This window comes from Nothobranchius furzeri, chromosome 13 (assembly GCF_043380555.1).
Source record: "Nothobranchius furzeri strain GRZ-AD chromosome 13, NfurGRZ-RIMD1, whole genome shotgun sequence".
NCBI lineage: Eukaryota > Metazoa > Chordata > Actinopteri > Cyprinodontiformes > Nothobranchiidae > Nothobranchius > Nothobranchius furzeri.
The window spans coordinates 58,567,053-58,587,456 of NC_091753.1; the positions used below are offsets into that span (position 1 = coordinate 58,567,053).

General features: G+C 43.9%; 3 protein-coding genes across 4 annotated transcripts in view; 2 read left to right on the forward strand and 1 right to left on the reverse strand.

The window, feature by feature from the left end:
- Window positions 1–87: 87 nt before the first annotated feature.
- On the forward strand, window positions 88–3,577 carry LOC107379837 (uncharacterized). Its single transcript, XM_054742310.2, has 3 exons — window positions 88–220; window positions 1,879–2,047; window positions 2,682–3,577. Exons 1-3 carry the CDS (start codon window positions 215–217, stop codon window positions 3,557–3,559), a joined length of 1,053 nt encoding a protein of 350 aa, XP_054598285.1. The 5' UTR covers window positions 88–214; the 3' UTR covers window positions 3,560–3,577.
- Window positions 3,578–9,983: 6,406 nt separating this feature from the next.
- On the forward strand, window positions 9,984–17,180 carry exosc5 (exosome component 5). 2 transcript variants are annotated; one of them, XM_015950785.3, is made up of 6 exons: window positions 9,984–10,143; window positions 11,302–11,415; window positions 15,139–15,260; window positions 15,330–15,470; window positions 16,798–16,887; window positions 16,989–17,180. In XM_015950785.3, exons 1-6 carry the CDS (start codon window positions 10,044–10,046, stop codon window positions 17,082–17,084), a joined length of 663 nt encoding a protein of 220 aa, XP_015806271.1. In that variant the 5' UTR covers window positions 9,984–10,043; the 3' UTR covers window positions 17,085–17,180. The 2 variants fall into 2 exon arrangements, with proteins under 2 accessions (XP_015806271.1, XP_070399786.1); XM_070543685.1 differs by lacking the exon at window positions 9,984–10,143 and adding an exon at window positions 10,744–10,862.
- A 1,831-nt stretch (window positions 17,181–19,011) lies between these two features.
- Window positions 19,012–20,404, reverse strand: part of tmem91 (transmembrane protein 91) — a 10,935-nt gene continuing 9,542 nt past the window's right edge. The window contains exon 3 of the mRNA XM_015950782.3: window positions 19,012–19,304. Coding sequence (XP_015806268.1) covers window positions 19,149–19,304 — 156 coding nt within the window. The 3' untranslated portion in view covers window positions 19,012–19,148. The remainder of the gene's footprint in view (window positions 19,305–20,404) is intronic.

The window sequence follows — 20,404 nt, forward strand, 5'->3', positions numbered from 1 at the left end:
TGTTGCAGCATGGTAGCATTCATCGACATATAAATATGCATGGCATTTAGCAGCTAGTGGGGTAAAGCTGTTTGTTGTGCATTGTTTTGTACCTTCTGACTGGAAGCAGGTCAAACAACAACACGCCCAGGGCTGTGAGAGGGTGCTCGCTGCGGAACCACAAAGGTGGAGCTGCACCAGAGGGTGGAGCTGCCGAGTGACTCCCTCCGGCTTAATGGCTGTAAGTAAACTAACGTAATATAAACACAATTAAAGTTATTTTTTTAAACGTTTAATTTGCAATGTGCGGTAAATTTGGCTCAAATTGTACTCCGTACTTATGCTAACGTAGCTAGCAGGGTAGACTTCAAGGTTATCGAAAACGAACGTCAAACGAAGCGTTAACTGTAACGCGCGTACACAAAACTAACTGTATTTATTAAGAAAATGGGCTTAGTTTTTGTTTCATAAAGTCTAAGAATTATGTCTATGTCGCTCGCTGCCTACGGCGCGTTGTCACCAGAAACGCATCATCTGTTGTGGCTTTTTGGTTAGCAGCACAAATCGCTTTGATTAAAAACAACAGAACGGAAAAGTTTGATAAAAGTCCATCGACTCACTCCCTTTCAAGGCAAATAAAAGACGTTTTGGCTTTTGGAACGACGATTAAACACGCAGCAGTCTTCAGAAAGAACTTCATAACCGGTGAGTTATGCTAACCAACAAGCTAGCATCACAACTGCAATGGGAGTCAGCCGAAGCGGTGTGTGTGTGTGTGTGTGTGTGTGTGTGTGTGTGTGTGTGTGTGTGTGTGTGTGTGTGTGTGTGTGTGTGTGTGTGTGTGTGTGTGTGTGTGATATGTTGATGGAAAATAATCCCTCTCTTTTTTCCGGTTGTTGGGTGGTTTTCGCTCGGTAGTACTCGGTAGTATATTAATGTCGATGGTAGTACTGCGTTATTCCAACACGTCAGAGGCGTCAGTGTGCTGATGGTGTAGCTGCGATTACACGTCATGTAAGCAAAGGTTGAGAGAAAGCGTCACAGGATTATTTGGGATTATTTACGACTAAGAGGATGTGCAAAATAACCTAAAGCATTATAGCAGTCATGGTAGCTTGGCTTTAGTTTTATTGTGTTGCCAGTCAGTTTTTTATAGAATTGTACCACCTGCATTAATTGTTTGGCTTTTTAATGCACAGCTGCTGTTATTGTGTTTACTGGATCTGAACGTTACTCTGCCATACATCTTTTGTACTTGCCTGATTCGTATGGTTGTTAATCTGTCCCATCTCAATAGTTTTAAAAAGCGTAGTCATTTTTTGAGTTTTTATACTGTTTTTTAATCTTGTCTCTGTTTCTGTCTTCTTTAAACAAGATGTGTACAATCTAAACTAAAACTAAACTACCTATCGAATGGTAAAAAGTAATTAAAACCAAAATTGAATTTAAAATTTTAATTCAATACTAAATAAATTAAATCTAATGACAATTTTAAAAGTATTTTATAACCCCGGTAGACTTTCTGTCATGACATGCCGGTGAGTGGAGCGGAGGTGAGGATCCAAAGGCAGGCAGAAACGTTTTAGAGGGATTTTAATCAAGGACACACGGGACATGCTAACAATGAGGCAACAAGAGACCCAGAACTGAGGGGTTTAAATACAGGAGGGCTGGGAGCTTGGGTGATTGGGAAACGAGAGGCAGGTGGGAGCAATCAACAGAGACGCAGGCTGAACCAAACGGAGAGACAGGACAGGGCGTGACACTTTCCCAGTGCACTTGTTTAACAAAATAAAATAAAACTGAATTAAAGGAAAATGTGCTCAGCGTGTGCATTCTGATATTTAGAAAATGTTTTCATATTTAGAATGTGTGCTTGTGTGTGTTTGACCTTCACAGATGCATCAAACAATACTGAGGAGAGGGCAGGATCCTCTTCAGTCTATCGAGCGATGCGGCGGCTGTTGCAGCAACATTCACTGCACTTTCTGTAAAATGGCTTATGCTGATTTTTACAAGGTTAAATACCATGTAGAGAATCATGTGAGCATTGCTGTAAAGCATGAAGGTATGTATGCGTTATTTCAAATTTGTCCAGTAATTTATTTACTATTCCCTACCTTGTATGTGTGCACCCCCCCCCCCCCCCACACACACACACACACACACACTGTTTAGAGCTGTAGTGGCCCATCATTCCTTCATAAGCGTTCAATGAATGTGTAAACTGGCTGTATAATATATAATTATATAATAACTAAATGTTTATAAGGACAAAAAGTTTACGCTGAAAAACTGAACGTTTTTACCCCGTTTTTAATGCATAGTACAATGCACAACCTGTACTAGAACATTCTGATGTAAATATTTTTCTGTTCTGTGAAACATTTTCTTTTGAGTGAGTTTTCAACACATTTATTTATTTATTTATTTATTTTGCTGCAGATGTTACAACCAGACATCTCCTCGTGAGAAATATTTAGGGATTGTTTTTTATAAGGTCATTTTACTTCTTTCCAATATGAATGTTTAGTCGTTTATTTTATGTCAGTTTCTTCTTTTTTATTAGCAATAAATAACATAAGGCAAGGCTAGCAGTTTTCTATAAGTACTTGATCTGGTATCGGGTGAGGTCTGTGGTGCTACTTTGCATGAAGCATCGCTGTAAGACAGTTAATCCGTCTGCTCTTTTCCCACTTTAGATTACGTCATCTTAAAATGCAGCCTGGGCTGCAGGGAGACGGCACATTATCATTGCTGTTACTGTCCGTCAACGATTCTGCGGAGGATGGCATTTGTGAAACATCTTGCCATATGTAAGGAGAAATTATCACGTCCTCCTCCTCCGGCACAGACAGCACCTCCTCCACCCCCACAGACAGGACCTCCTCCACCCCCACAGACAGGACCTCCTCCTCCACCGTCACAGACAGGACCTCCTCCTCCGGCACAGACAGCACCTCCTCCACCCCCACAGACAGGACCTCCTCCTCCACCGTCACAGACAGCACCTCCTCCACCCCCACAGACAGGACCTCCTCCTCCACCGTCACAGACAGCACCTCCTCCTCCAGCACAGACAGGACCTCCTCCTCCACCACAGACAGGACCGTCGTCGTCCTCATCATCCTCACGGCGATTAAAGGTCCGCCAGCAGGTGAAAGTGACGTGCGGCCATTGCAGCATCACGCTAAATAAAAAGAACTTGCAGGTGCACATTAACAGGAAGCACAGGCCAAAGGGACAGCAGATATCAGAGACACGGCACCGGTCGTGTCAGTGCGTTGATGCTACAAATGGCATCTTTGTAGTCAACAAATCGTTCTTCAAACCATGCCCACCAATACATGTAGGGGAAAAAACCTGGTGTATAAGCCAAAAACAAATGAGTGAACTGGATGATTGCAACACTAATTTGGACTTTGCAGTGAGGAGTGGACCTCTGCCATACGAATGCATCCACTTAAAGTCATTGGCATTTTCTCGCAGATCAGACACCCCCCCCCGCACAATTCTGGAAGAATCAGAATCGGAATCAGAAGTTTTTTATTGCCATATGTGTGCCGAGTCACAACATTAGGAAATTGCTGCGGTATTTTGGTGCAGAAGGTAAGATAGAAAAAAAAACTTAATTAAGAGATAAGCAAATATAAGAATTAATAAAACACTCATGATAAAATTATTAATGTAAAAAGTGGCAAGAATTAGAGAAGCAGCTATCTACTCCGTGTAGGTATTAATCTGAGTATTTGTTGAATGGTTCAAGCACAGCATCGGGTCACGTGACTGGGACCAGTCAACTTGAGTGGGCTGCCCTAGGATGTTCATTCACAAGTCCAACTGCAGAGGGGAAGAAACTGTTTTTGTGGCGAGAGGTTCTGGTCCGAATGGATCTGAGCCTCCTGCCAGATGGGAGCGAGTCGAAGAGACTGTGTCCAGGGTGAGACGAGTCAGCTCTTATCCGACCTGCACGCCTCAATGTCCTCGAGGTGTACAGATCTTGAGTGGAGGGGAGTTTGCAGCCAATGACCTTCTCTGCAGAGCGCACGACACGCTGCAGCCTCTTCTTGTCCCTGGTGGTAGCTCCAGCGTACCACACGGTGATGGAGGAGGTGAGGATGGACTCGATGATAGCGGTGTAGAACTGCCTCATCGACTGTGGTGATAGGTTGAATTTCTTCAGCTGCTTCAGGAAGTACATCCTCTGCTGGGCCTTTTTTCTGATGGTGGTGATGGTGGGCTCCCATTTGAGGTCCTGGGTGATGGCGGTGCCCAGGAAGCGACATGAGTCCACCATCGTGATGGGAGTGTCAGACAGGTTTAAGGGGGGGATGGGGTGTGTGCTTTTCCTAAAGTCCACAACAACCTCCGCTGTCTTCTGGGTGTTTAGCACCAGGTTGTTGTGGCTGCACCAGGACACCAGCCGCTCAGCCTCCATTCTGTAAGCGGACTCATCCCCATCAGAGATGAGTCCGATGATGGTGGTGTCGTCAGCAAACTTAATTAGTTTGACAGACTCGTGCTTGGAGGTGCAGCTGTTGGTGTACAGGGAGAAGAGCAGAGGCCCTGTGGTGAGCCGGTGCTGATGGTCCGTTGGTCCGAGACGTTCTTCCCCAGCCTGACTTGTTGTTTCCTGTCTGTCAGGAAGTCAGTGATCCACCTGCAGATGGGGTCAGGCACGTTCATCTGGGACCCATCTGTACCGGGTCGGCCCAGGCCGGGTAGCCCCAGTCGGCCCCAGCCTGGCCCGGTTGATTCCACACATCCTTGCCTTAAGCCCATGTGGGCTGATTCTACCCACCAATCAGAGGCTTGCTCTAATGGAAGGTGTGAATTTGCTGTCAGCAGTGGGTGTGTTGGCCCTGGTCGGCCTGAAGCAGACCCCCTCGAGAAGAGGGCTGAGAATGAGCCTTGGTTGGCCCGGAAAAATACCAGGCCACCCAGATATGTAAACAACCTACGCTACCCGGCCCGGGCCGACCCGGTACAGATGGGAATGGGGCCTTGGTTTCTTGGGAACAGGGACTATGGTGGAGATCTTGAAGCGGGCAGGCACATGAGATTCCTCCAGTGAGGAGTTGAAGATGCTCGTGAAAACTGGGGCCAGCTCTTCAGCACGGTGCTTTAGAGCGGCAGGAGCCACGCCATCAGGGCCCGGGGCTTTTCGCGTGTTAAGAGACCTGAACTGCTTCTTTACATCTGCTTCATGAATGTGTAGGTTTGTGGTGGGGGTGTGTGGCGTGAAGTCCTCATGAGTGGGAGTGAGGGGGAGGGTGATGGCTCTGTAGTGGGGAGTGGCTGAACAGTGTCTCTATTGTTGGGGCTGGACGAGGAGTGAGGCCTGCCTGATGGCTCGTCAAACCGACAATAGAAATAGTTTAGGTTGTTTGCCAAGAGCAGATTATCCGTGGAGGCGGGGCTTCTGGGTTTGTAGTTGGTGATGTTCCTGAAACTTTTCCACACAGAGGTTGGGTCGTTTTCAGAGATTTGCTGCTGCATTTTGTCATGATGCTGGTGTTTGGCTTCGACCAATTCTTTGCTGAACCTGTATTCAGTGTCTCTGTGGGAGTCCTTGTCCCCCTTTTAAATGCATCTCTCTTTTCTAGCCACAGCTGTTTGAGTTTAGGGGTAAACCAGGCTTTGTCATTGTTATAACTCACCCTGCTGTGTGATGGTACGATGCTGTCCTGACAGAAGTGGATGTAGGAGGTGACGGCATCTGTGAACTCATCTAAACTGTCTGAGGTGGCCTTCATTACCTCCCAGTCTGTGGTCTCAAAGCATGCACGAAGCTCATCTGCGGCATCTGTGTTCCACTGTCTTGTTGACTTCACAACAGGCTTGGAGAGTTTTAGCCTTTGTAAGCTGGGATCAGATGGATGGTCACGTGGTCTGAGAGTCCAAGCGCAGCGCGCGCCACTGCATGATATATATAGGCTGCTGCGACTCGACCCCGGATAACGACTGAAAAGAGACTGTCCCCTCTCTGGTTGGACATTTGGTATACTGTTTGTATTTGGGAAGCTCCTGGCTCAGATTAGCTTTGTTAAAGTCTCCAAGTACAATGATGAGGGAGTCCGGGTACGTCCGCTCCATGCACAGTATCTCTTCCGCGAGCGCACGCTGAGCCTCGTGCACGTCCGCGTCAGGTGGGATGTAAACAGCGCCTAGAATGAACGAGGCGAATTCCCGCGGAGAGTAAAATGGTTTACAGTTTGTGACAAGATATTCCAGAGATGGAGAGCAATGCTGCGCGATCACTGTGACATCTGTGCACCAACTCTTATTGATGTAAAAACGCACACCTCCACCTGCGGTCTTGCCGGAGAGAGTCGCTTCCCGATCTGCGCGGATGAGGTGAAACCCATCCAGCTGGAGCGCACAGATGAGGAGAAGTCTCTGTTTATGTTCCTCATCAGGGTCAGCTCGTCCATTTTGTTGCGGAGTGAGCGCACATTAGAGAGGAAGGTCCCAGGTAGAGCCGTGCGCAGTCCCCGTCTCCTCAGACGCACGAGCGCGCCCGCTCGTTTACCTCTCCTCCTGCGTCTCACTTTCCTGATCAAAGTTGATATTGAATCGGCCCCGGATGCAACAAAAAACCAGGTTAAGTCCACCGGAATCATAGTGTTGTAACTTATGAGTTCTTCTCTTGAGTAGGAGAACCCAGATACGCAATTTACACACAAAAACAGAACAATAACAGCGCACCAAAGTACCAAGGCAGCCGTCTGCGGCGCCATCTTTGAAAAAGCAGAGAAGAAGAGGTGCTGTCGGACATGGCGAATGTTTGGGGATGGGAGAAAACAGCTGCTTGAGCCTCCAGAGCGCATCTGCTGCTGCAGGAGTGCCTCTCTCAGTTGATGTCGCAGTTGGAGGGCCGTCCTCAACAAAGTTCATATCAGTTTCTGAGCCCAAAGTGTCGTGCTGCAGCAGACTGGGAAGGGTGATGGCGGCCTTCGACATGAAAGAGGTCATGGCATTGCCCATGTGCCAAACCCAGACAGTTGTGCTTGCACAAAAGTGTGGCTAAATGTTCAGGACCAAAGAGGGTGCCGCTGACGGTGGTGATGCTGCTGAGACAAAGGAGGAACTGCAGGATGAGGCAGTACCAGTCGGAGGACAACAGTGATCTCATGAGAATGGTAAGATACATCATGAAAAACAGCTCTACCGGAAAATCTCCCCCAGGATTTGGTCACTGGCTCCCAAACATTAGAGGACATTTCAAAGGAATTGATTCCCAAAGAAGCCGTATGTGCGGAGTGTGGAGGCCAGCTGCAGCGGGGAGGGGATGACTGTGGGGCAGACACGATGATGGTCAGTGGTCTTACAGTTTAAATGCCATTTGTGGATGTACCGTTGGAGTTTGAATGCCCTCTATGAGACCCTGGACATGCCTTTTGATTTAGCTCCAGTGAGTTTTTATCGTTATTTTAAAAAATGCACTGCGAGACCAATTTAAATTTAAATAAAGAACTTTTCAATTTGTATATATTATTAGTCAGACATGCCCGTAATCAGGAGTTGGTGGTGCCATGGATGTAATTTTCACTTTAGAAGTGGGGGGGGACACGGGGTGGGGATCTTTACAGTATGTTCTAATGGGAAACAGGCTTCAACACAAATGGTTGTTTTCTGCTTGGTCCTAGTAGCCTGGCAAGCCAGACTAAATAAATTTATTATTTAGTCTGGCCACGCTCCATTGACGGCTCTCGGTTGTGGGGCGGGTTCTACGGTTGTCTTTCAAATGATCTCCGCATGCTACTGGACAATGAATGTGACATACTCTTGTTTCACTCTGTTGCATCATCCCACCCACCAGGCATATAGAGTGCCCTGATTGGCCCACAAAGCGGATAAAGCTCTGTGATTTGTTCACTAAGCAGATAGAGCACTATGATTGGCCCACCATTATGGACCAATCACAGCTCTTTATGTGTTTGAAACCCCTCTAGAGAGCTGTGATTGGCTAGCCAGAGTCCTGGTAGGAGCTGTGGAGGTTCCAATGGAGCATGCCTAGACCAAACTTTGCAAAGCAAGAATTTGGTCTAGTTCACTAGGCTATGGTCCTAGAGCTCAACCAGTGTCAATTTAATATAGCGTAATGTTGTTTTTGGATGGTAAAAAGTGCAGGGGTCAAAGCTTGACTTTGTGGGGGGGGGGGGGGGGGGGTCATGTCCCCCCCTGTACCCCCCCCCCCCCCCCCAAATTACATCCATGGGTGGTGCCAACAATTACTGAAGACATTTCCTCTGGCTGGGTATGAATACTTTGCAGGAAATTTCCAGGATGTGAGTTGCCAGTACATGGGGAGTTTGTAATATTTCATGGGGAAAATCTTTTCTTCAAAGTCAATTCAGCCCAACAGAGCCAGACACTATGGAGGTCACCCAATGAAAAGAAGTACAGGTATGTAGCATCTAGTGAATGTTTATTGGTTGTTTGTGTATTTGTATTCAACGACGAGAGCATGACTCATTTCCTTGTTATTGGAATTCATTATCATTTTGCATATGGGACGTGTCTGTGATGAGTGGCATCATGGTGGCCTGGAGCTGGGTGAAGGAAAACCAACAACACTTTGTTACATAGGTCATCCCACCAGACATCTTCAGTGTGGATGAAGACGACGCAGCAATGGCCGTCTGTTCGTGACTACACACGATATGGATGAGGATGAAACCCGGTCTCCCTTCATTTTCACCTTCTCAGAGATGATATGGAGTTTTCATGCATGACATAAGAGACAAAAGAGATATCCGTGTGTCTTGCATGTGCAACACAGATTAGTACCTGGTGTTTTGCTGTTTGGTTTAGTTTACCAATCTATGTCATCAATTACATGTAAAATAAAATCATCAGCATTGATGTTTGTCTTAAAATCTCAGTCAACGTCAGTTATCGTCACTAGGGCTATGGGGGAGCTGGATTATGTCTCAGACTTAGAAAGGCAGGCTACACACACACATCTATATAAATATATATATATATATATTTGTTTATATCTATATGTGTGTGTGTGTGTATGAATAAATATATATTTATTTATTTATATCTGTGTGTGTATAAATATATATAATTATACTTCTATGTAGTTAGTATTTAGGATTTATTATATTTAACACATGATACATATAAAGTAAGTGAAATTTATATACCACTCATCACAGACAAAATCACAAAGTGCTTCACACAGATCAAAACTAAGTAATAACATCACAATGATCTTTATCAGACTTACATTAAAAACAAAATAGTAAAGTCATAAAATATGAAACAAGTTAATCCTCTGCCTTTGTGGTTCTGCAGCGAGCTCCACTTGGGTGCTGTGGGTCCTCCAAAGCACCCAGTCAACTATGATAATACTAGATTATACAGCCTACTTAGGCCCAGAAGGTCTGAAACAGGTTTTCATAGCACAGCAAACATATTCTGTGAAACATTTATGCTTTCAAGTATGTATTTAAAATATTTAAACCAATTACCAAAAACAAAATAAATAAAAAATAGAAAAACGAAGAAGCATTTTTTGCTATTGAAAATTTTACCTAAATTGTAAACATAAAGCAACAAAAACGGGTGTCCACTTGCGGAGCACCTGTCAGTTTTCTCAGAAGATCAAAATTTGAAGGCAAATAGAAGTAAAATGAATAAAGTAGTTGCTTTAACAAAAAACTACAACTTGCTTCACAAAGACAGCATCAAGTTAAACACGAAACCAGTAATGACGAACACAGCTTCTGGTTATTCACGCAGCATTCTAAAATGGTGTTTACAAATGAAAGAATGGGGTTTTGTCGCCCCCTAGTGGTTAACTGACAACTCGATGGATAGCGCTTTCCGTTTTGTACTTTCAAAATAAATAATGACTAAATAAACGATCAGAAGCATATATAAAAAAGATTATTGTTGAAAAATGTTACTTATGATCATAAAAAATTAAAACGCAAGACACCTATGTAATACGTTTTTGTAAGAAGTGTCAAATCGATGTCTCCGGTTTAACTTTGAAAGAACCGATGACGTAATTCCCCTGCGACAAACATATTCTCGAAGAAGGCGGCATGATGGAGGTTTCTGCTTCTAATAATGTTTCTCTCAGAGAGTTCGGCTGTGAACAGAATCTGCTGTCCAGACCGGACGGCTCGGCGTCGTTCGTCCAGGGTAACAATCATCATTTATGTCCGTGATTTGGTCTTTTATTCAGACTCAAACAGGCTGCGCGAGTCGCAGAGGAGCGCTGTTCGCCGAAAAGCATCTTAAAAGCAGAAGAAAGGAAGTGAATGTGTAAATATGAGGTTTGGTGTCGCGTGTTTAAACGCGTTTCCCTCGACTTAAACCCGTGGCCTTTACACCTTTGGTTGAAGTTTTCCTTTTTATGTTTGAAAATTGTCACAAAGCTTCTTTTTTTACGTTGAAAATAAATCAACCAGTGTTGTTCAGGCGTTTCACAGATTGGTGTTTTGTTTACCTTCTAGGTGTTTCTTACTTCACTCAGTTCAGTTCAAAAATACTTTATTAATCCCAGAGGGAAACTGATTGCTGTAGTAGCTCAGAATAATAATAATAATCAAGTCATCAAAGAGGTGTTGTATATTACAACGGCTGTTGGCAGGAAGGATCTCCAGTAGCGGTCAGTGTTGCAGCCAAACTGAAGAAGCCTCTGACTGAAGACACTCTTCCGTTGTCGGACAGTCTTGTGAAGAGAATGCTCAGGGTTGTCCATCATTTTCTTGATTCTCTGGAGAATCCTTCTTTGCTTTATCTCCTCCAGCGGTTCCGAAAATGCCGAAACTCTGGCTGAGTCCTCGAAAGGGCTTGGAGTTCCTCCATCTTGTTGGCCAGTGATCTCACATCGCCCATTATGATCGATGGAAGAGATGGTTTGAATTTCCTCTTTCTCCGTCTCCGTCCCGCTCCCGCTCTGCACCCACGCTTCTTTTGTTTTAGCTCATTTGGGATTTGTGGCTTCAGTCGAGGTGTTATTTCAGCCTTTCCAATGTTAATCAGCTGCTCCCGATTGTAAACCAGCTTGTTGCCATGGTTACACATCATAACAAATGCTAAAAAAGTGAAAAAATTGCAGAAAAAATCCTCCAATCTTCACAGCACCAGAAACAGAAAAGTAAAATGTCAAAAAATACAGTTTTTCTTGAGAAACTAGAAGAAAAAATGTCCAAAAAAGGCAAAACTTCCATATAGTCAACAGAGCTACTCCAACATGCAGCCACCCAGAGCAGCGCAGTTCTGGAATGAAATGAATGCTTCTGTAAAATTAGAAATATACTAATAACCGTTTACCTTGTTTGTTTGTTTTCAAAGGGGATACGAGTGTGATGGCCGGCGTTTACGGGCCTGCTGAGGTCAAAGTCAGTAAAGAAATCTATGATCGGGCCACTCTGGAGGTGTTGCTTCAGCCTAAAGTGGGACCAGCAGGTAGTTTATTTTCCAGAATGGAAAACAAATGAATTATTGTCATTTTTGTTTTGTTTTCTTAAACCAAACACTTTTAAATATTAGATATGAGCCAAAATGTCAACAGGAACAGGTGTGTCACCAAACAAAAGGTGAACGCCGGGTTTCAGACACATTTTGGGCTGTTGCTGTTTGCAGAATCCTCACATCAAATACAACACCAAGTCATTTTATCAAAGCAGAAACGTGATGTACTCAGTCGTTTCCTTTTATGAGGGTTTTTACAAAAAAAAACTGGTGTCATCTCCTGTTTCATCTAAAACATAAACGTAATAAATCCCACTCCTAACAGGTACATTTTGCTCTACACTTGATGACCTTCGTGCACTTTTACCTTTAAAACTTTTGCAGCTATTGAATATTTTTGTAATCGAGTACTCTATCGAATCTTTTATCGATTAATCGAGTACTCTAATAAATTACCCTTTTGTGTTTATAAACTATTATTATTATTATAAACAAGATTTTCCCCTCGTGTGTGGATCTACCAGCCTGCAAGCCAGACAAAAACTAGGAGGATAACTGTTGAAGTAGCACAGCGAGCGGCTGCGGCCCAAACGGCACCAGAACCGCTCACGGCGCATGCACAAACATGGCTCGCCAGCTGTTTCCCTATGAACACACGTCCGTTTTAATTTCTACACTTTTTGTCTAACACTAACGAGGATTGTCGAGAAAGCATGTTTGCCGTGGTTTTGTCAAATTATACTGATCACAAAACATTTATTTACTTTCTTTTGTTTTCCTCATAAACACCCGTGTCCTCCTGCAGCGACCCCGAGGGACAACAGACGTCAATAACAACACAATAAAAAGTCTGACGTGTAAAAACTGCTATTTTTAGCACATTTTTAGATCCGACGTGTTGCTACCAGACGACAGTGTGAGCTGAAACTGAGCGCTACAAACGAAAAAGTCGCAAAGCGGACCTCCGAGTCCGCTTGCAGAAGTGACATTTACATATGGATGTTTCCTGGTCAGGTGCTGCAGCATGGAGGATGTGGTGTTGTGGTCGGCTACATCCATTTTACAGTATTTACTCTGGACTACGTTTCCCGCCTGACCACGTGAAAAATGCTCCCTCACCTTTGATATTTTGTGTCTTTTTCACACTCCACCGGGGTCCACGTCGTCCGCCATGGCTTAAGAGAAAGTTAGGTTACATTCGCTACTCGCGTGTGCGTTCAGTGCTGTGTGTATGTGCGTCACTTATTTCAGTCCGGGTGAAACGTGACCACGGGCGATTGCTAAGCCATGAATTAATTAAACATGAATTAAATGAAGTCTCGAGGCAGAGAGTTTGAGAATTGTACACGAATTATTCGAGGTACTCGAGGAATCGTTTCAGACCTAATCATGTGTGAAATCCATGGCACATAACAAGCAGAATTAGAAAATAGTGTCTTTAGCCCCGCTGACTTGCATTCATTGTTTTGTTCTTCTGGGGACCCGTGGTCCGGAAGTAGATGGGCGTGGCTTAGACTCCCTATGGAGCGCTGTCTGTCACCTATGATAGACTGTCACTATGGTAAAGCTATGGAATCTTGCGTTACCATAGTTACAGCTCAGGTGCATCATTTAAAATGCTTCATTATTAAGGCCAGAACTAGAGCTGCGGCTATCAAATATTTTTGTAATCGAGTACTCTAATAAATGACCCTTTTGTGTTTGTAAACCATTATATCAAATAGCATGTTATAAAATATGAAAGAGCTCCTAAAATTAGCACGCAATTGCCAGTTATTCTTCAAGTTTTATTCAAAATTAGTTTTCAAAACTTCAACTTTACTTCACAGTAAACAAACGCCTGTGCAAAAAATAAGTAAACAACCTGAGCCGGTTTTCTCCTCGTGTGGATCTACCAGCCTGCAAGCCAGACAAAAACTAGGAGGATAACTGTTGAAGTAGCACAGCGAGCGGCTGCGGCCCAAACAGAACCAGAACCGCTCACGGCGCATGCGCAAACATCTCGCCAGCTGTTTCCCTATGAACACACGTCCGTTTTAATTTCTGCACTTTTTGTCTAACACTAACGAGGATTGTCGAGAAAGCATGTTTGCCGTGGTTTTGTCAAATTATACTGATCACAAAACATTTATTTACTTTCTTTCGTTTTCCTCATAAACACCCGTGTCCTCCTGCAGCGACCCCGAGGGACAACAGAAGTCAATAACAACACAATGAAAAGTCTGACGTGTAAAAACTGCTATTTTTAGCACATTTTTAGATCCGACGTGTTGCTACCAGACGACAGTGTGAGCTGAAACTGAGCGCTACAAACGAAAAAGTCGCAAAGTGGACCTCCGAGACCGCTTGCAGAAGTGACATTTACATATGGATGTTTCCTGGTCAGGTGCTGCAGCATGGAGGATGTGGTGTTGTGGTGGGCTACATCCATTTTACAGTATTTACTCTGGACTACGTTTCCCGCCTGACCACGTGAAAAATGCTCCCTCACCTTTGATATTTTGTGTCTTTTTCACACTCCACCGGGGTCCACGTCGTCCGCCATGGCTTAAGAGAAAGTTAGGTTACATTCGCTTCTCGCGTGTGCGTTCAGTGCTGTGTGTATGTGCGTCACTTATTTCAGTCCGGGTGAAACGTGACCACGGGCGATTGCTAAGCCATGAATTAATTAAACATGAATTAAACGAAGCCTCGAGGCAGAGAGTTTGAGAATTGTACACGAATTTTTCGAGGTACTCGAGGAATCGTTTCAGACCTAGATGTAAGGAGAGTTGCCTAAAACATTTAGCACTTTTATAGCATTTTCCTCCTACCAGCTAACGGTAGAGTTTCTGCCCTGGGACTGGGCGATCAGGGGTCAAATCCACGGTCGGGTCGTACCAAAGACTTTAAAAATGTGACCCGATGCCTCCCTGCTTAACACTCAGCATTAAGAGGTTGTTTCGTGTGATTAAAGAGCAAGTCACCCCCTACCAGAGTCTTACTCCACTCCCACTTCCTGTTTGAACAATGCAACAAATGCTGTTGCCTAGCAGACCGAGAGGGTGGAGCCACTAACAAATACACACACACACAGGCTCACAACGACATTGTGACATCATATGGTACCAGCTAACGTTCTAGGGTACCTCTTAGCCAATAGCGATGGCAGATTTAAATTCAAATGCAGTGCAGAGTTTTTACCTGACAACGGCGCAACACTGACAGTTTTAGGCAGAAAATTAAAATTTTAACTAAAATGCACTAAAGTGCAAAACTATTGACAACACGTGTCTGCAGCACGATTAGACACGCATTTCTATAGTTTATCAGGAAAAAAAGCTGATTTGGGGGTGACTTGCTCTTTTAAACGACCAAATAGTTGCCGGGCGCAGACGTGTGTGCAGCTCACTGCTCCCTCAGGGATGGGTCGAATGCAGAGAACGAATTTCACCAGAGTGGTGATGATGATGATGATGATGGGGCTTTAATCTTTATAACAAAGCCCCAGAAGAGTTTCTAAAACATATTTAGTTGAGCGTCTTTAACACACACAAGTACAAAAACCTCTGCTGTTTAAAGTATTTAATCTCTTCTCAGTAACGTAATTATAACCCTAACGCCATAGCAACTTTACATCATGAAACGTGTTTTACCGTGGCACACCACAAGGGGGAGGCAGTGAGCTGCTTGTCTCTCTTCTTATCTCTGCTGATTCTCCCGTTTTGAATTTTCTAGGTGTGAGGGAGCAGTCACAGGAGCAGTGTGTGAGAGAAACGTGTGAGGCAGCTCTTCTCTTGTCTCTTCATCCTCGCTCCTCGCTGACCCTCATCCTTCAGGTGCTGCATGACGACGGCTCGGTATCCTTTACTAAAACTCCCCGGAGCCACTGGGGCGGAGCCTTTCTTCTTCCTTGACCTGCTCCTCAGCTCCTGTCCTGCTGCCTGAATGCGGCCTGCATGGCTCTGATGGATGCAGGCTTGTCCATGAGCTGTCTTTTCTGTGGAGTGACGTGCGCCATCGGTGCGGACGGTGACATCATCGCAGATCCCACAGCAGCTCAGGAGAAAGTAAATCTGAAAGGAATTTGAAGCAAATACTGAGACTCCTTTAGTTCTTTTCAGGTTTTAATTGATGCGAAGCTCTGATGAAGACGAGCCTGTAGAAAAACAGCTCCCAGGAATTCGGCACAGACGACCCCGGTGCAGTCGACATCATTTCAGCAGACCACACATCCATCCGTGGTTAAAAACCTGTGGGTGCTGACCTTTACTTACTTCACCTGCAGAGTTTCTCTCTGGGCCACGACTACATTTCCCAGGGAGTTTCCAAAATATCTCAAAATGTTTGCGAGAGGTTCTTAGCTTCCTCCTGAGTCGCAGGGCTTCGCACCTGGGTCTCTGGGTCTTTGTGGGTGTCCTGGAAGGATTCTGTTTAGTTTCTGTTTGAAATGTGAGACAACTTTGGGAGGAACCTGAGAAAAGACCTGAGAAGGCACGTTGTGACCGACTGGAGACCGAAAAGAGAGCATCCAAGCAACAATAACGAGGATAAATCACAAACAAGTTAAAGAGCAAGTCACCCCCTACCATACAAAACATACACACACACAGGCTCACAACGACATTGTGACATCATATGGTACCAGCTAACGTTCCAGGGTACCTCTTAGCCAATAGCGACGGCAGATTTAAATTCAACTGCAGTGCAGAGTTTTTACCTGACAACGGCACAACACTGACAGTTTTAGACAGAATATTTCAATTTTTACTAAAATGCATAAAAGTGCAAAACTGTTGATGACACGTGTCTGCAGCACGATTAGACACGCGTTTATATAGTTTATCAGAAAAACAAGCTGATTTGGGGGTGACTTGCTCTTTAAAGAGCAAGTCACCCCAAATAACCTTTTTTTTTGCTGATAAACTAAAGAAACGAGTGTCTAATCGTGCTGCAGACACGTGCCGTCAATAATTTGTCACTTCAGTGCATCTTAGTTAAAATTTAAATATTCTGCCTAAAACTGGCAGTGTTGTGCCGTTGTCAGGTAAAAACTCTGCATTGTATTCTAATTTAAATCTTCCACCACTATTGGCTAAGAGGTATGCTATGATGTAAACTGGTAGATTATGATGTCACAATGTCTGTGTGTGTGTATTTGTTAGCAGCTCCGCCCCCTTGGTCTGCCAGGCAACAGCATTTGTTGCATTTTTCAAACATGAAGTGGGAGTGGAGTTAGATTCTGGTAGGGGTTGACTTGCTCTTTAAGATATTTTAGGAAATACACAAAGTGTTTAGTGTGACTCAAACAGCTCATTTGGTAGTTCTGGGCCTCCAGCTGGTTGCTAATGGTAACAGCGCAGGCTAATGCTGACCTTTTGTTTTTTCTTCCGTAAGGAAAGTCGAGCGTTGATGACTTTCGCCATCGACAGCACAGAACGAAGAGTGATGATGTCATCGACCAAAGGTTCATTTTCGGTCCAGGAGGTGAGCGATGAAGCGGGCTGTGTGTGTTTGTGTTTCTAATTCCTTTACGGCTTCCTGTTCGTTCCTCTGACTCCGTCGTTTGTCTTTCCGTTCGTCCACAGCTGCAGGAATGTGTAGCCGTCAGCCAGAAAGCATCGGAGAAGGTCTTCCAGTTCTACAGAGACTCCGTGAGACGGCGCTACTCCAAAAACCTCTGATTCCCCCCCCCCCTTCCAAGTCTTCTTTTAATAGAAAGCATAAATATTCAGTTTTTATTAATTATTTTCAAATAAAAAGAGAGGAAAATCTTTTCATTTAAGTGCATTCATTAGGATTTATTGATTTAATTCAAATATTCACACTTGAGAGTGACCGAACCTCCGTCTGACTGACTCGATGGAAACGCCTTCGGGTTAGGGTGGATGGAAACCAGAGCGACAGGAATCTTTTATTTGTCCCACGACGCAACAAGGTTTGTTTCTGTAGGATGTTGAAGACGTGCAGGCACAGTGGAGCTGAATCATCTGACGAGAACAAGATGTCCTCCGCCTTCGTATGACAAAGCCAGTTATTTGTAGTCGGCTATGAAAACAGAACTGGGTTCTCTTTTCTGGACCGGGGGTCTCGTTGATCAAACGTTGCGTAGCATCCTTACTAAAACGTTCCATCTTTCCGTTCTTTTAAAAACAGAAAGGTTTTATTTACCTGCAGCGTTTCGTTTGCGGCTGCAAACTTTGTCAGAGCTGACGCCGATGGTGGCGTCACTTCCTACGTCGTTTATCCGCGGGCAGCAGAGGACGTTGTCGCCCTCTGCTGCCCGCTCTCCCCTCTGCGACGATGCAGTCCCAACGAGTAAACCCCATCGTCCCTGTTCATGGTCCCGCATCCACGTCTCCTTACCTCGATCGCTTCTTTTATCCATCTTTTGTGTTTCTGCTGTTTTGCCTTGTTGTTCTGCTCGTCTGAAGTTCAGCCTTGAGTTTTACGCATTTATGAAGGTTGTTCTCGTTCCACAGAAGCCACCAGGTTCGCTTTTCAAATATCTCTTCAGAAGGAAAATGACTCGTTTGAACATCTTATTTTGGCACTTTAGATCTGCAGCTAAAAACCACCTAAATGTTCTCAAAAGTAACATTTTTATTTAGAAATATTGCTGAATTATTTTAGATATTATGGCACTTTCTTCTGACAGGAGGCAAGAAAACACGTGAGAGGCAGTCCTCTCTGCAGGTAGACATGAGCTGATGCTGGCTGTGAGACGAGAGGAAACTTACGGAAGAGTTCTGGGATCTCTGGAGGAGATTTGGAAACTGCAGGAGTTCAGGGATTTATTTGGGATCTCTGCAGAATTTCTGGGAACTCTGTAAAAATTCAGAGATTTCTGGATGATTTCTGAGAGCACTGCAGGGGTTCTGGGATCTCTGGAGGATTCCTGGGAACTCTGCAGGGGTTCTGGGATCTCTGGAGGATTCTTGGGAACTCTGCAGGGGTTCTGGGATCTCTGGAGGATTCCTGGGAACTGCAGGGGTTCTGGGATCTCTGGAGGATTCCTGGGAACTCTGCAGGGGTTCTGGGATCTCTTGAGTATTCCTGGGAACTCTTCAGGAGCTCTGGGATCTTTGCAGGATTTCTGGGCTCTCTCAAAGATTTCTAGGATTTCTACAGAAGATCTGGAATCTGCAGGATTTCTGGGATCTCTGGAGGAGTTCTAGGATCTCTAGAGAATTTCTGGGACATCTGAAGGAGTTCTGGGATCTCTGGAGGATTCCTGGGAACTCTTCAGGAGCTCTGGGATCTTTGCAGGATTTCTGGCCTCTTTCAAAGATTTCTAGGATTTCTACAGAAGATCTGGAATCTTTGCAGGATTTCTGGGATCTCTGGAGGAGTTCTAGGATCTCTAGAGAATTTCTGGGACATCTGAAGGAGTTCTGGGATCTCTGGAGAAATCCTGGGAACTGCAGGGGTTCTTGAATCTCTGGAAGGTTTTTGGGATCACTGCAGGATTTTTGGGATCTATGAGTTTTCTGGGATTTTTGCAGGAAATCTGGGATCTATGGAGGACCTCATCTCCACCATATTGTTTAGGTCTCTGCTTCCGGCAGGATGGAGAAAACTAACACATTTTCTGTTTTCCTTATAAAGAACGGCTGCTGCAGCTCAGAGTGAAGCGACTGGAAGCTTCTGTCTTCCTCTCAGCTGACCATGAACAATGGAGTCTGACTGGGAATATTTTACAGATGTTTTATGTGCGGATGATCCCGTTTGTGTGGGAGGAGCTGGACTTATGGAGGTTTTGCAGACAGGTATGAGATCAAGGCGGCAATGGCGCAGATGTAGGTGATGATTCCGAACATGATGGAGAGCACAGAGAGCCACAGAGCCTGGCGAGAGGCTGCGTTGGCCCCCTGAAAATCTCCCTGAGCCGAAGCCTTGTTAGTCTGGAAAACAGAAGACAGATCAGGATTAGTGATTTTAAAATCTGCACCATAAAGAGAAGTATTTGTCATCGTTCCACGGCTTTTCTCGTCCTCTCGACCCAATCTCACTCTAATCCCACAATATGTTCCCTCTCTGAATCCTCTGGGACCCAGCAGCTCTCCCTCTGCTCTCAGAGCCTGAACCCAGTTTGAGGTCACTGAGACCCATCAGGAGGAGGTTTGTGTTGATTGCCTCTGATTTAATCTTAATTGATCTAATCCAGACGTTCCTGTTGACCACAGATTAAAGATGTTTAGAGAAAAACTTTCAAGAGTACAAAAATTCAACAAATTTGTGCCAAAGATAAAAGCACAAATAGAAGCAACAATAGTGGATTCATTTATTGTTGCTGTTTGTTAGAATGGTAACCAAGCAACCAGCATTCAAACAGCACAATACAAGGAAAGAAATTCATCAAATTATTATTATTAATTTTATTAATATTATTTATTTTAATATAAGAATAATTATTAATATTATTTATATTATTGTTATTTTACTATTATTAATATTTTACTACTACTATTATTATTATTAATAACTCAGAATGTGATTTATGGAATGTTTTTAAATTTTTATGTTTTGCTCAATTTAAATAAAACCAGCTGTAGGTTCTTAAGATTAATAAACAAGCAGAGCTCTTATTTACCAACAAGGCAAGAAATTAATCAAATTCAGAATAACTTTATTTACATCGTTTCAACCAGAATAATAAAAAAAGTCTCCATTTATTTCTGCTTTTTTACTATGAAAAAGTTGTTTTTTAAATGATTATTTTAACGTATTTATCTACCATAACAAGGAAGTTATATATATATATATATATATATATATATATATATATATATATATATATATATATATATATATATATATATATGTGTGTGTGTGTGTGTGTGTGTGTGTGTGTGTGTGTGTGTTAGGGCCGGGACTTTAACGCGTTAATTACGATTAATTAATTAGAAAAAAATAACGCGTAGAAAATGAACTCATTTAATCGCAGCTTGCATTTCAAGCATGGTGGAACCTTTGTCATAGCACGATTTCCTCGTAGGCAGAA

Bases quoted from the DNA above. Each gene is read 5' to 3' on its own strand.
- LOC107379837 (XM_054742310.2), top strand. The intron at 2,048-2,681 runs GTATGTATGCGT...TTCCCACTTTAG, and splicing joins CATTGCTGTAAAGCATGAAG to ATTACGTCATCTTAAAATGC.
- exosc5 (XM_015950785.3), top strand. From the start codon at position 10,044: ATGATGGAGGTTTCTGCTTCTAATAATGTTTCTCTCAGAGAGTTCGGC. The intron at 15,261-15,329 runs GTATCCTTTACT...CCTGCTCCTCAG, and splicing joins TGCTGCATGACGACGGCTCG to CTCCTGTCCTGCTGCCTGAA. The intron at 16,888-16,988 runs GTGAGCGATGAA...GTTCGTCCACAG, and splicing joins GTTCATTTTCGGTCCAGGAG to CTGCAGGAATGTGTAGCCGT.